Below are 16,505 nucleotides of genomic sequence, written 5' to 3' on the forward strand. Positions count from 1 at the left end.
TTGGTTATGACTAAAAATTAACAAGACTTAAACAAAAAAAAAAAAAAAAAACAGGACCTCCAACACAAAGGCATGACGTATCCAAGTGTCAGGAGCATGAGTGCAGTAGCACACACTCTTTGAGTGGACCGGGGTTCAAGCCCGTGACTACTAAATACTATTAATGTTTATATTGATGATTTATTTATTGTAAACTCTACTGACCTGGCAGTCATGCCAGAGTATAATTATCTATTTATATATCTCTTCATAAGCAACACCACGTTCATGAGTCTTACATACCAAGAACAGCAAATACTTGTGGAACTTCTTTAGACGTTTGTATGTTACACTACATTTTGGTTTTACTGGTGCAACAACAACAATGAAGGCCATAATGCACCAGGGCAAAGTCAATTTCAAAATAAGGGCCTAGTAACCTCTGAATATAGATTACGGTGTCAAAAAAAGTTAAATATATATATACACATAAAAGAGCAGTATATAGAGTAAGAATAAATTGTCTATATTTTTGTGTATATAAGGTTAATAATTTGTAAATAAAAACTGTCGGATAAAATCTGACTGAACACACACACACACACACACACACACACACACACACACACACACACACACACACACACACACACACACACACACACACACACACACACACACACACACACACACACACACACACACACGGCTCAGTCAAATGGTTAAAAGTGTTAAAACATGTATTAATAAAATTTGTATATTCGATCAACATCTAACTCTAGACCAGGCCTGGCCAACCCAGGGCCCACCACATTATTTTTCGCAGCCCACCACAATCATTCGCCTGCACTAGGCATGACAAATAAAAAGAAATATAATACCAGACCAGCTGTATTTCCCCGAATCCCCAACACTCCTTCCCTTCTGCAAACTGGAAACACTGCAGACAGAAGTAACTGATTTCCAGTGCAACAATGAATTGAAACACAGTCAAGTCACTACATAAAAAAAATCAACCTTTACAACATGTATGTGACAACAGAAAAAGTATCCCAAATTTAGATATTTTGCACAAAAAATTGAGCACCTTCGGATCCACATACATTTGTGAAACTTTCTTTTCAAAAATGAAATTTATTAAAAGTAAATCTCGAGCTTCAATAACAGATGAAAATCTGGAAAATCAATTAAGATGAGCAACTACCAATATTGAAGTAGATTAAAAAAATTGAGTGATTGCAAAGAAAAGCAAATATCTCATTGATATAGATATAATAAAAATGAATGAATAAAAATAAATTTTTATAGATTTGATTTTTAAAAAGGTTTTATTTTATGTGTGGTCCACGGAAAATTATATTTCGTCAAGGTGGCTCGCAGAACGATTTGGGTTGGCCAGGCCTGCTCTAGACTATCCAACTCTATTATGGAATTCAATTTAATGGAGGAAAAAAAGCATATCACCAAACTGTTCCATGAGATACTCCCCCCCCCTTGACAAAAGGACAGAGAGGATGAGAGGATGGATTCTATTCAAACTTGGAAAACTAATGGGTTAAAAGTTTTTAACAAAATCAGGACCTCCAAGACTGAGGCTATAATCAAATCTCCAAGTTTTTATGCAATTTTTTCATATTAAAAAAAACTGAAACCAGCTCTTCTCATTTTAGGACAATCTCAGATAGAGATGGACTTCCATGGATTTCAGATGGAGATGGAATTTAATTAGACTGTTCCTAGTCTATTTAAACGGTCCGGAGTGGACCTGTTTCTTCAGAAGTAGTACTGCATGCTGGAGAGGTCAACTTCTTTCAAATACTACATAAGATGAATATTGACCAATTCTCTAAGACTTTGCACAAACAGCTAGTCAGAGCAATAAAACATACTCTATTGGCTGTTTAGGATTCTTTCCTGGCAAAGGCAAGGACAGTTGCCTTGCATCAAACATCCAGAAACTGCTCTTCAAGAAAAATTCTACTATGCACGAAGAGCAGGTTGTCCATAAATTTTGGTGAAAGGTGCTTAATCATTTCATAATGAATGTTATCTGGTCTAACAGTACTTGCCATATTTAATGGATAAAAACCCTTTGATGTGGAATTAATTGCCTATTTGTCATTTTTCAGTTTCAGGCTAGGAACTCTGTCAAATATGATCTTGCAGAGATGTTAGAAAATGTGTTCCCAAAAGCACTGGCTAATGCAGCTGAATCTGTAATTAACAGATCTATTATATTCCAGGACTGACGAAAGGTGCAAATGTGTATTTTGTCCCAGACAGCCTTAGTGCTGGTAGATTTGGAAATTGAGGATGTAAATTGGGATACCAGGATTCCGTTTGGCTCTGATGGTGAACATAGCATTCTGCAGCACAAGCTCATTTAAAGATTAAAAATCTAATTAAAAGTGGTAGGATTTCTTTGGAATATGTTCCAAGCGTCTCTTTTGAGCCTTTTTTGCTGTGCATTTTGTATTCTGTGGTTTTAGAACAGGTGGAAACTGGGTAGATGTTTCTGGAAAATTGTAGTTGCAGCTGCACGGACAATAATTTCTGTAATGTACATCATTGCATCATTGATAATCTCCTGACTGACTGCAGTGATGTTAAACTCTGCCAGATACTGGTAGGCATTTCAGTCAGCATAATCAGTCTTTTACTGCAATAACCTGAAATGAATAAATGCTTCCACGCAGATTCCCCCACACATCCCAGGTAAGTGAAGGTAGGTGAGGAGAGCAGAGAGTAAGATCAATGGCAGACACGTGGAAGGTGATAGTTCCCACATTTACAAGGGAAAGGTTATTCAGTGAGTATAGACTCTATACTCACTGAATAACATGTCCCTTCCCATTAGAGTCAGCACTACCCCCACAGGGTAATATGTCCAATGAAATCCCCAAAAAAAAGATGGTAAGGCAACTACATATAAGTTCGTCAAGGTCCATTTTGGTGAATGTCAGTCTTGTGTGGCAAACAGACAGAACACAATGTTAATAAGAGTCCCACTAAGGAGAACTGCTCCTGCTTTTATGTTGGTTGTAGGTGCAGAGGCAGCAATGGGGTCTGGTTGATCACAGGGTTAGAAACTCTATGAGCAGGGCTCTTCCACTTCTATGCTTACAAATGAGAGTAAAGTTACACATGACTGATGACGATAACGATCATCATGATTAATGAATTTAAAATGCTGGTCAAGGCATCAAAGGCAGATATTGTTGGAATATCAGAGATGTGGTGTCACACAGATATAAGCAGTGCAGAATTGGAATTTGGGGAGTACAATGTGTACAGAAAGGAAAGGCAGGATAGGAAGGAAGGAGAGAGTTATGCTATTAATTAATAATATTATACATAAATTCTAAGGCAGTACATCCAGTTGACATGGGTGCACTGCCTTAGTTTGGTGTGACATAAGCACTGGGAACGAAAAAAAATGACGGTAGGAGTGTGTTATAGGCCAAATGACTCTGATGAATTGAAAAACTGTACAGAGAAATGGTCGGCCAGTAAATCAGAATGTCTTATAATAGGGGATTTTAACTTCCCAGATACTGACTGGAACTTGTTGGTTGGTCACTCACACGACTTTTGTGGATTTATTGGACAATTGTTTTCTACAGCAGCATGTTCGAGAGGCAACCAGAGGGAGTAATACTCTTCACCTGAATATCAGCAGTGATTATTCATGCATTAAGAATCTGCAGATAAAGAAATCACTAGGTGGTACTGATCAGAGTGTACCAATATGGGATTTACTTAAAGACAGAGGGTAAAGGAAACGGATTTTTGCTTTCGTAAAGGTGACTACATTGGTCTCACAGTTTTTTAATTCTATACAGTGGGACCAATTGATAACACTGAAACAATTCTTAGACAGGATTAACGGTTCCTGGCATGCACCCGAGCCAGTTCCAATCTTCACGCACATGTAGAGAATAATTTCCATGCTCCTATTGTAACACATGCCGCAAGCTGTGATCCTGCTTATGTTATTTAAAGATGTGCCATGACAGTCAAATTTCACTGTTGATAAAGGAGGCAGTTAACCATGCAGGTTTAACCTTACTTTCTTGTTTAACCTTACTTTCTTAATTAAATGGTTTACTGCACTTTAAATACGAGAAATAAAACTATTATAAAGACAAAATAAAGAAATTTTACAAAATCAGGCACTTAACAATTCAGAATTATCACTTACATATTTTTTATACATTTTACAAAAAATAAATCATAATTTTTACAATCTATAAATATTACGAGAGCAATACAGCATTGTATCAGTAATCACATTTGTCTTTAATAATTCATAAAAAAAAAGGACAACATTTCTCTTTTTTAGTGCCATAGCTAACACACACACACACGCGCGCGCACGCAATTTAAAGTCAAAGTTACAGTTGATGGAAAAAATAAGCACGGTATGACAAATGCACCAAAATGTGCAAAGCAGCAGTAAAGGATGCAAAAGTATATAAGCATGTAAAAATAGATAAGTCTGATAAAGTCTGCACAGATGGAGGTGAAAATTACACAGTGCCAAGGACTGGAAGGGTAAGGACAGTAGAAAAAAGAAGTATTGTAGATTTGAAAAAGGCAAAATGTTAATATCCTAAAAGTTATGATGAATTAAGAAAATTATGGGCTAAATTGCAAAGACAATTTGGAGGTGAAGGAGCTGCAAAGTAAAATTATCAATACCAAATACAAGTTAGTACAAATGCATCAGATCTGCTTGCAGCTAACTACTAAATAGTTATAAAACTGGCATCATTATGTATATCTCATATTGTGAATACCTTTACAATGAGTTGCCATGATATTGCACTACCTCAAATAAGTAACTTCTCACCATAGAAGAAGACTATTGTTAGTCTTCTCCTATGGTGAAGAGTTATGGCAACTCGTTGTGAAGGTATTCACAATATGAGATATAAATAATGATGCCAATTTTATAACTATTTAGTAGTTAGCTGCGAGAAGATCTGATGCATTTGCACTAACTTGTAAGCACCTTTCATCAACCATTTCACCACCACTTTGCTTATTGGAGGCTTGAAGTGGTGAAACCCATGTTTAGTCTCTAGAGCAAAGTTTCTGGCATCCCCCTCCCCCCATACTTCTCCTTCAACCCATGCACGGTACTAAGTACTATAGGTTTTGATACCTTTCGTGTTTGGGGTTTTCATAAAAAAAAAGTTAACTCACTACGCAACTTGAGGCTTTTGCCCTAAAATGCGACATAATACCAATAATTAAACAAAATAAAGTAAAATATAATAAAAGGTGGTAGAGCTGTCATCAGATATGGGTGGGCAAATTTAGTTATAAGTTGAATACATGGATGGCAAAAATGCAAAGTCTGATGTCAGCTGAAGTAAATATTGATACATGGGCAGGTAATTCATCAGGGGACTGCACCTGGCCATGTATCAGGAACTGCATTTCTACACCTGTCCCTAACAGTAGAAGAAATGTGAAATAAATCAAAAAAAAGAAAAAAAAAAAAAAAAGAGAGACATGGTCTATGTGCAACAGTATCAAAATCATTCCTGAAATTCAAGTATATGATATCAAAAATATTTTTGCATCCAGTTCCTTTGTGACCATGTTACAGTATCCAATCCAATTGGTCAGACAAGACTTCCCCTTAACAAACCAATGCTGTGTCTGAATTATTGCTGCAGTCTTGTCTAGATGATCCTGCAACGCTGGATCATCTTTTCCCTGGAACAGAAGTTAAACAGGTCTGTAATTACTCGTGTCACCCTTCGATCCCCCTTTGTGAACTGGAGACATTTGCACATCTCCAATCAGCAGGGACTTCCCCTGAGTCCAAGAATGCTCTCACAATTATGGCTAAGGGTTTGCTTACTACCTTTGCCGCTGCCTTTAATATAACTGGACAGATCTCATCCACCCCAGGTGCCTTTCTTATGTTTAACTTCAACAATTTCTCCTTCACTTTGCTCTCAGTTATTACAAAATCATTTAACTTCCTGTTAGAGTTTTATAAACATCTGTCCCTCTCTTCCTTGAATAACTCCTCATGTGTGAATGTAGATGCAAAATACTCATTTAGTTTGGCAGCTATCTGAGAATGATCATCTACAGTCAAACCACTGATATCAAGTGGACCAATCTGATTTATCCCCTTCCTTTTAGAGTTTATATAAGTAAAGAAGTCTTTGCTGTTTTTCTTTGCATCATTTGCTAAAGATTTCTCATAATATGCCTTTGCTTGCCTAACCTCCTTTGTGACTTGATTACAGACTAGCTCATATCTTCCATTGGCTTCGGTGTCACCTGATAATTTATATGCATCTCATCCCATGCATTTTATTGAACAATCTATGAAAATTATAAAATCAAATGGCAATAAGGTGCAGTTCTACCTCACCCCAAACTTAACACTGAATCATGCTTCTTTGATCTTCATAGCAGATTTCTAGGTACTTCATTGTATGCTTTTTTCAGTCAAGATAATCGTATGCACTATCTTCTCAAATGCATAAATACATTGAGAAAATGGTTTTTGCAAATTAGTACAGAGATTTGTACCTGATTTCCAAAACGTACTGCTGGTACCATAAGACCAGAATGAACTAAGTAATTAAGTTCTTCACACCAGTTAAGCCAAAACATTCCAGAAAGGTTACAGGTACCCAATTTAGTAAGGCATTAAGACAATCTCCTATGAATATCTTTTATATAATTTTCAACAATATACCTTTAGTGGGGGATGATTATGTATCCTCGGTATATTTTAATTTAACTCACTGGTGCATAAGAGACAATTATACATTGGAGCATCCCATTCCCTTCAACTTTAATTTAGAAGATTTGGGAATGTAATGTTTTTTGTCTTCTCTGCAATGACTTTCACACGAAAGTCTACTCTCTTTGATTACACAGAATCAGTTTGTGGTGCCACCTAATACAGGATGATCACTTCCAGGCTCAATCCTCTATTTCTCTTCGTCTATCTTCAACTAGTTGTTTAAGATCTTTTTAAAAAAATTATATAATCAATTATCAGTTTGTTTTTATTATGCTCACTCCATGTAAACTTGTGGCTATATTTACAATGAAATAGTGGGTTTGTAATTGAGCACATATTTTAACACAAAAACTCTAGTAGCTTTTAACTATAACTGTTAGGTTTACCTTTCTCTACAAATTTTCTTAAAACATCTCTATAGATGTAATTGCCATGTCCTACCCTATTTAAATCTCCAGCCATCCTTTCTTTGTCATTACTTTCTATGGCATTTTTTAACCCTCCAATGAGGGCACCTAATTGCTAGTGGAACAGAGGCCAAAGTTACAATGTCAACTTTAATATTATTTTTCAATTATTGTGATTCCTTTCGACCTGCATCACTGTTTTGGTAATTAAGAAGGTTGGCCAGTAACAAATAAAACAGCACATTTTCATCATTATAAATATGAATTTAAAATTAGTGTGGTCTTTCTGTCCAATTCTAATAGATGTTACTATAATGTACTTTAGGAGCAGCTTCAATAGTTGATGCTCATGTAAGTATTTCAAGCAACAATAGCAATGTTGCAGGAGTTTTGTTTTCAAATGTGTAAGCAAGAGTGCTCACATAAACAAATCAAGCACCAATAACAAGGGAACATAGTAATTTCACAAGTAATGCAATCCACTATTCTCAGTAACAGCATAAAGAATCAGCAATGCATGCTAATTCCTCTAACAACAAATTATGCCATACCCAAAGGAGGCAAGTTGAACAGAACAAATACCCCAAGGGTTTTATTTTTTAAAATATACATTTAAAATGATTACAGGGTTGAAGAACTCTAGTTTGTCTTTTTCCTGAGCCTTCTGTTGAACCACGTGTATGCACAAATTACCATTCAATTTTCCAAATTTGCTCCCATAACTAATGGATAATATTTCCTGGCCAATTAAGTTTTCTTCCAAACTAGTTCTAAAGTATTCTGTTTTTCTAATTAATAAATTAAATGAAAGTCATTTAGCCACAACTCTGCATTCATCCTATTGGTTTCTGTGATTTCTGATATCATATCATATCAACCTATTTCTTCTTCTAGTTCTACTTCTTCCTTCCTTCTTTAATTAATGAATAAATTAAACTAACTTAGATGGTGTACCTATCTCAATGACTGATAGTTATTCATGATGGTCAGAATTGATTATCTAAAAGAAGGAAACATGGAAATTAATTATCTGAATTATTATTTTTAAAAATTTATTCATTTCATATTCATGCAGATTTTTAAGGGCTCAAAATCCCTTCAATTATTTTGAGAGTATAATATTTTATAATACAATTTTTATTAAACTTGGAGATAAAATTTTCTCTTATAATAACATTGGGCTCTAAATAATTTTACCTCTGTTAGATGATTAGCTAATTCGGGATGTATCTTGGTATGCAATGATGTATGAGCTACTTTAATAAGCATATCTCTCTTTACTTCTTGGGTAGTTTTCAACTGATCTAACACTTCTATTGCTTTACTTTTGGCAAGGTCAAATCCTTCGGTCAGTATGCGTGGATGAAGACCCTAAAATGATAATAAAAATTAAATAAAATAAACAAAATGAAAAACCAGAATGAAATAAAATTCATTTTGTTAATCCATTATATACATACATAAATAATATATCAATACATTACTAAAAATGGCAGCTCATTATTAAAAATAGCAGTGCTCCACTAACAGAATCTTAGCAATGAATTCTGTTTTTAAAGCTAACTAAAAAATCTTCCTAATGGACTAAGATTAATTACAGACCAATAGCCATTTCATCATTTATACTAAAAGTAGTTTGGAACCCATGCTGCCTCTACTTACCAAAAAGTATATTATGGTTATGATATTGAAACTCGTTTTGCTGATCTGCTTGCTCCCGCACGAATGCTAGAAGCAAGCAGAAACTGGTTTTCTGGAATTTATTAAACCCAGTAAAAGATTTATTAAAGACTTCCATATGAATTATTTTAATTAGTTTATAATCAGATCTAAAACAATCCCAATAACAAAATAAAATTGGCCATGTTTCGGATTTGAATATCGAAAATCGTAGCACAATTAGGCCTCTTCAGTGGCACAGTTTGGATCTCCCATAGTTAAGTAGGTGTGTGAGCACCATCCAGGTGTGAACCAACGCAAGTAGGGGGTCGAGGTATGGCACCCACACCACACCGCACCGCACGGAGGAATGCTGTCCTCTGTGTTACCAAGCAATACTAGATGGTAGATAACTCTCATCAACTGGTGCAATACCACCACTTTGCTTATTGGAGGCTTGAAGTGTGGAACCCATGTTTAGTCCCCAGAGTTAAGTTCCGGTAAACCTTTCCCCATCTCTTCCATCATGCAGCATGATTGATGTCTTTTTGAGGTTATGATGATCACCATGGCGAGATGCAAACTTCCTTACATTTCAAGGGTACAACGCTAAAACGGTGTTCGCAGGCCGGCCGCTAGTTAGTACACTGGACTGAACCTATTGGTAACTCTCTAGGAGGCTTCTGCATCAGCTAGTGCAGTGGTGGCACGCAAACTTATTTCACTCGCAACCCCCTTTATTAAATATAAAATTGACGCGACCCCTCAATGTAAACCCCAAGGTAGGACGACCAGATTTTTAGAGAAGAAAAATGGCATTTTATAAATTATGTAGTAGAAAATTTTATTCGAGTACTGAGAAATGAATAAAAAACTTGTTTCCATTTTAATTCAATACAGCAAAAACAGATCAAATTCTTATTCATCAATTAAGATTAAGAAATAATCAAGAAACAAACAAAAAATTAAGATTCAATTAAGATTAAGAAACAATAAAAATAGAACAATTACAAAACAAAACAATTAATGAGAAGGATGAGCCTGGATAACCGATAATATTTGGTGCAATGGAATGCTGTTTTGTTATTACAGCTGTTAATTTTGAAACACCAACCTCACATAAATATGTAGACCCGAAAGATAGCAATGTTTGTATCACCATTTTCGAAAATTCTGGATACTCATCTCGAAGAGAAAGCGAAAATTTTTCCCAAGTAGTCTTGAAAAGAGCATGTAATGCTTTGTCAGACGACAGGTCGGTAAGATCTTCCTTTTTGATGAATGGTAATTTCAGGACATCAAATGCAAAGGGATCATGAATCCAATACAACTTTTTTCTGGAGATATATTAAATCATTTGGAAAAATTCTTAATTATCATTGTTAGGTGGATGGCAATGAATCCCTAAATTGTAAAATGTCAATATTATAACAAAATCAGAAAAGCATGGGAACATTTCAGTATTATTATGCTCGAATTCAGTTTTCCAAAGATTAAGCTTCCCTTTGAAAGTTTTATTTTATCACTAAGTATTAATAAATCTGTCCCCTGTCCTCGAAGACTTAAATTTAAATCATTAAGTTTTTCAAATATATCACAGCAAGGGAGATAAGTTTTCCAAGCCATTTTGGATTTGTAAACAATTAAGCAAGTTTCTGATTTTTATCCAATAAAAACAATAAAACTTCATGTTTGAGGTCAAAAACACTGGACAACCACCTCACTTTCGTTATCTAAAAGAAGCATTTCATTACAAAGCATTGTGAAAAGTCTGCTATTTAAGCTTCTACTTTTTAATAAAATTGATCACACTTATTGCATCTTTCAAAACTTTGTGCAAATCAGTTTGAATTTCCTTTGCTGCTAATGCTTCCCTATGTGTAATGCAATGATTCAAAACTATATTTTTGGAGCAATTTCCTTTACTTTGCCTTTTAAACCTTTAATGCATTTTAATGCATTAAAGCTGCTGTTAATGCAGCCGCACAAATCGCAAAGCAGTTTTTCCACGTTAGATTATTTGTTTGAAAGAAAATAACATCAAAAATCTTCTCGCCCTTCGTTCTTCCTTTCAAAGGTTTGCAAAATAGAAAATTCTGTAAAATATTTCCCTCGTAGCAGTATCTCACATATACAGCAAGGTTTTAACATCTGTGGGTTCATTTAATTGTATTGCAAAAATTGGACTTTCTCTCAATCGATTTAATAAACTGAATTTTATGTTGTCTGCAATAACTGTAATATGCTGCGAGACTGTCTCTGGATAGAGGAATGGTATTCAAACCGTTGCTGTACTTTTCTCCATGCATAATTGAAATTATTTTTATAGCAGCAAGGAAAATAAGAAACTTGATGCTCTTACAGCATTACAAGGTACTGCCGCATGTTTCTTCTTGAAAGACTTCAGACCTTGTATGGCATCGTATGGCATGTTTTGAAAAGGATTCAGTATTTTTCATTATCTCTGGATGTTTCGTATGTAAATGCCTTTTTCACTTAATAGGTTTCATGCTTTCTTTAATCAGTTTTTTGTAACATATTACGCACAAAGGATGCTGCTCATCATCAACAACACTGTAAGCAAAGCTATATTTCACAAATTCTTCTTGATATTTTCTATTCTTTTTCATTTGGAATAAATATGATGGCTCTCTAACAGAAATTGGTGCACTACACTTGAAATAATGATAGTGTCAAAAATTTCATATTACATTTCTTACCCTTTCAGCTTCTGAAGTATCTGTAGCAACATTATTGTCGTTGTTCCTCGACCTTTTTGTTCTGATTATCCAATTGTCCATGGTAAAAAATATATTTTTTCTTCTTTAAAAAAACCATAATATAAAAAGTAGCAGAATAATGAAAACACATCCAAGTTGACGTGAAAACACCGAATTGCGAAGCAGAATAAAGCGTGTGGAACAGACACGCTATTTACTGATACCGCATATTCGCAATTCTGGCATTAGGACAATTTCAGAAATTATTGCTGTAGAAAGCACGAATTAAGAGGTGGTACACGAATGTAGGTGGTAGATGACTATCATCAACTGTTGAAATACCACCACTTTGCTTATTGGAGGCTTGAAGTGGTGAAACCCATGTTTAGTCTCTAGAGCAAAGTTTCCAGCCCCCCCCCACTTCTCCTTCAACCCATGCACGGTACTAAGTACTATAGGTTTTGATACCTTTCGTGTTGGGGTTTTCATAAAAAAAAAAAAAAAAAAAAAAAGAGCTAAAGGGATTACAGTTCAACAAATGAGTAGTACTGAGAAGTATTAATACATACAGAGAAGTCACTCAGCTGCTTTCTGTGTGTGTCCATAGCCAGTGAGCAAATTAAGGCTTATTACCCACCGGACAATAAGTAAGAAAACCACCTGCATCACACATGAAACCACCCTAAAAAATAAAGTGTGGCAATAGTGTTCATTCGCATCTCAGATTTCGTTCGAGTAATAAGGTCTCTACACCTGCAGTTTTGAAAAAGTAATTTTAACAACAGATTTTTTTTTAGCTTTTATGTACATAATAACTAATTTTATTTAAAAATTGCCGAAACCTCTTTAATTTATCCTTCAACGCTTCTGGAGGTCACACCCCAAGTTTGTGCACCACTGAGCTAGTGTATAATCTTGCTACCAGTGACTTGAGGGAGTCTGAGTAGTGTGTATGCAGGTGGCATTTGAGGCCACTTTATGTCAAAGATCTGGGCATATTCTTAACAATGTGTACGCCACATCCAAAAATTTCATTACTTCATACAGCATGACCCCCCCCCCCCGGAACTTTTTCTTACTATTGAATATACCATGAATTGTCAAACTAATAGAGCAAACTTATAAGCAAAAGGATCTAACCCTCTCAAACACTTCCCAGTTCATTTCACAAATAAAGATGGTCTTCAGTTCTAATCTCAATGATGTCCATTTCCACTTACAGTATGCCAAACCCCATGTACTTTTTCTGACAGAATCTCAGTTATCAGTTGATTCAACCACTGCTTATTTCAGTGGCCCAAATTATTCGCTAAATGATTTCTTTTGCCTCAAATGTGGTACTTGTGTGCATATGTCCATTCTGATATTCCCTGTCGGAGACTGGGTAATTTGAAATCTCCTCTTTTCGATCTTCTTTGGTTTAATATCTCTCTGCCTCATTCTGTCAAATTCATCTGCTGTCTCTACAGTTCTCCTAACTCCACTAACCACTTGGAACTCTGACTTCCTCTCCCTGCAACTTGACTTTCTCCAGTCCAACTTTCCTAACAGTGAGGTAATTTTCCCGTGGTGATTTTAATGTTCACAACTCCAGCTGGCTTCTATTTTCTAATCACGCAGACCCAGCTGGTCAAGATGCTGAGGCTTTTGCAATTACTAATGAACTCGCACAGATTGTTCATTTACCTACCAGAAAACAGACAATCCTAACCATACAGTCAACACACTTGATCTTTTTCTCACAAACAACCCTTCTAAGTATACAGTCAAAGTGAGCAGTCCTTCAGGCACCTCAGATTACAAATTGGTGTTTGTCTCTTCTTCAAAGGAGGAGCCTTTATCTCATGGCTATTCCCAATCTTGTATTGTTTGGCATTACAAGAATACAAAATGGGATGACCTGCTACATTTCTTTTCTTTTTTTCCTTGGTCGGATTACTGTTTCAAAACTTCTGATGTCAACATTCGCTCAGATCGTGTCAGCGAAATTATTCTTGTAGGAATGGCATTATTTAATCCACAATCCGCTTTAAAATCTCATCGTTTATCTAAACCTTGGTTTTCCAACAAATGTGCTAAGGCTGTTCAAAAGAAGAATGTTGCATATCGTAATTGGCTTGTTTCCAATTCCTCAGTTTCATTTTCTGCCTACACCAAAGCTCGCAACAATTGTAAAGCAGTTATTAATCAGTCCAAACTAGATTTTGAGCAGGCTAAAAGTACAACACTTGCTTCTTGCCCTAATGGTAGCTGAGCATTCTGGTCTCTTGCCAAAGCTATTGGCTACAACTTTTGTCCATCTCTGCCAAAACCAGATGGTTCTATTGTCACTTCAGCCAAGGATAACGCTGACCTGCTAGCATCCCATTTTTCTTCCAACTCATGTATTAATGATCTTTGTAAAACACCTCCCACCATTCCTAGCAAGCTCCATTCAATGCCTCCTGTGGTCTTCCCTCAAAAGGAGGTCAGAAGGATTTTGATGAATCTTGTGGCTAAGAAAGCTTCATTTCTCCATTTGTTTTCAAAACCTGTGCTTAATTTACTGAACTTACTCCAGCTCTTTGCCACCTTTTTATTCACTTTCTCATTACAAAGGTGTTTTTCCTTCTGCTTGGAAATTTGCTCATATCCAAGCCAGTCCCTAAAAAGGGTGACAAATCCCTCCCATCTAATTATCGTCCCATTGCAATTACTTCTACTCTTTCTAAAGTAATCAATTAACCGACAACTCTTAAACTATCTAGAAATCTTCCGTCTGATCAATGATTGCTAGTATGGATTCCGTCAGTGTCGATCCACTGGTGATATTCTGGCTTATGTTACGTTTATGGACAAATTCAATGGAAAAGTTCGGTTAAACACAAGCAGTTGCTTTTAACATCTCAAAGGCTTTCAATCGTATTTGGCATAAAGGTCTTCTAAACAAGCTTCCATCTTATGGTTTGCCAACTGTTTTTTGAAATTGGTTATCCAGTTTTCACTCTGACTGCTCACTGAGGGCGATGGTAGATGGCCCTCTATCGTCTAACTTCTGCACTAATCTCAAGGTTCAGTTCTTTCCCCTTCTCTTTTCCTCTTGTAAATTAATGACCTTCTTTGATTGATCGGAAATCCTATCCATAGTTTTGCTGATGATAGCACATTGCATTCCACTTTCCAGTTTGAGAAAACTTGCCCTGCTCAATCGGCTTCGAATTCCTTAAATGCCGATCTCCAGGTAATTCTCCAGTGGGGCAAAGACAACTAAGTTGATTTGAATCCTTCTAAAACTCAGTCCTGTCTTATATATCGCAAAAAGGATTCTTCTGCTCATATGCTTATCTTTGGTGACACTCTGAGATCTAGGCAAGATGATATATCTCTTTTGGGGATTACCCCGACTTCTAATCTCTCTTGGCACAAGGACATTACAAATATTGGTTCCTCTGCATCTTAAAAACTTGGTTTTCTCTTTTTCTCTCAGCATTACTATTCTTCCAAACAGCTGTTCACTCTGTACAAATCACAAATCTGCCCTACCATTGAATATTGTTCTCACATTTGATTTATAGCTGGATTTAAAAAAAAAGGGGAGTGGGACACTACAAGGTCACTCATCCGGCATTCTTCCATGATGTTAATATAGAGCAGGAAGCCAAATGAGTCTTGATATGTCTGTTTTTATTCTTCCTGCTTTAGTTACTTAAACTGTTTGAGGTCTAATTGCATAACCTTGCATACCAATAAACTAATTAAAATACATCATGCGGAAAAGTGTCTGAATTAAATCTCTTAGTAGTATACTCCATATAACTATTTGACTGTTTTAATTAAAAATGCATCACATTCTCATCATATATTATGTTTTATATTAAAATAGTCTATAATAGTAGTGGCCAAAGCATGTGGCCCTTCATCACTTGAACTGTGGCTCTCATATAAACAGAGCCTAAAAAAAAGCATGTGTAAAGATACCACTTTAACACACACACACACACACACACACACACACACACACACACACACACACACACACACACACACACACACACACACACACACACACTTTAAAGCAACATCCAAACACTTGATCATTTTAACATTATCTTTCCTACAAATTAGTCTAAACCAATGAATCCAATTAGTCAATACAATACATTCACCCCTTCTATTTCTGTTCTTTAGAATAACCTTTAGAATAACACCACATACAGCCCTGGCAGCCTGTCTGCTTTGCTCAGAGAACTTCTAATTGCACAATTAACACTGAGAGTAGTAGATGAAAAAGGTTAAGAGCTTGCTTACTTCCTTTGCTGCATCACTCAATATAACTGCACATAAGGGATAGATCCTATCCACCATAGTGCCTTTATGTTCAGCTTCAATTTCTCTTCCATCTTATCCTAGTAATCCCAAAATCACGGTGCCTCCGTAGCCAGGTGAGCAGGAGCAGCAGTAAATAGCACACGCTTCTTGATTAGATCGGGGTTCAAGCCCTTGACCACCAAATACAGAGGATGCGGAAAGGTCAGGGAATAACCACCTCATATCCCCCGAGCAATATGGCCTTAGTTGCTAATGCTCCTAAAAAAACTAAATAACCAAAACCACTTAACTCCCTGTTAGAGTTTAACATCTGGCATCTCTTTCCATAAAGATTCCGCATGTGTGAATGTAAATCCAATATACCCATTCAGTTTGTCAGCAACCTGAACAGGATCATCAGCAGTTAAACCATCAATGTCAAATACACCAATGTGATTCAATCCCTTCCTTATATTGTTAACATACATAAATAATCTCCTTTTCTTTGCCTGTTATTAATCTTAAGATAATTCAAAATATAATAAACTGTCGAAATAACAGCATCCTAAATAACAGAACTTGAGCTAACAGCACATTGAGATCAGATGTTTACATACAGTGAAGATGCAGTAGTAGTGGCATGTGATGCAAGAAAGCATGTGTATGAGCTTA

General features: G+C 35.9%; 2 protein-coding genes across 3 annotated transcripts in view; one reads left to right on the plus strand and one right to left on the minus strand.

The window, feature by feature from the left end:
* Window positions 1-16,505, plus strand: part of LOC150085169 (tectonic-like complex member MKS1) — a 502,024-nt gene that overhangs the window by 94,031 nt on the left and 391,488 nt on the right. The gene's annotated exons all lie outside the window — the stretch shown is intronic.
* CCT6 (chaperonin containing TCP1 subunit 6) overlaps window positions 1-16,505 on the minus strand; it is a 112,115-nt gene that overhangs the window by 43,713 nt on the left and 51,897 nt on the right. Inside the window, exon 4 of the mRNA XM_090373906.1 lies at window positions 8,365-8,538. Within this exon, the coding sequence (XP_090230032.1) occupies window positions 8,365-8,538 (174 nt within the window). The remainder of the gene's footprint in view (window positions 1-8,364; window positions 8,539-16,505) is intronic.

The sequence above is a fragment of the Mastigoproctus giganteus genome, chromosome 5, assembly GCF_048544385.1.
Source record: "Mastigoproctus giganteus isolate SK-2022 chromosome 5, ASM4854438v1, whole genome shotgun sequence".
Taxonomy (NCBI): Eukaryota; Metazoa; Arthropoda; class Arachnida; order Uropygi; family Thelyphonidae; genus Mastigoproctus; species Mastigoproctus giganteus.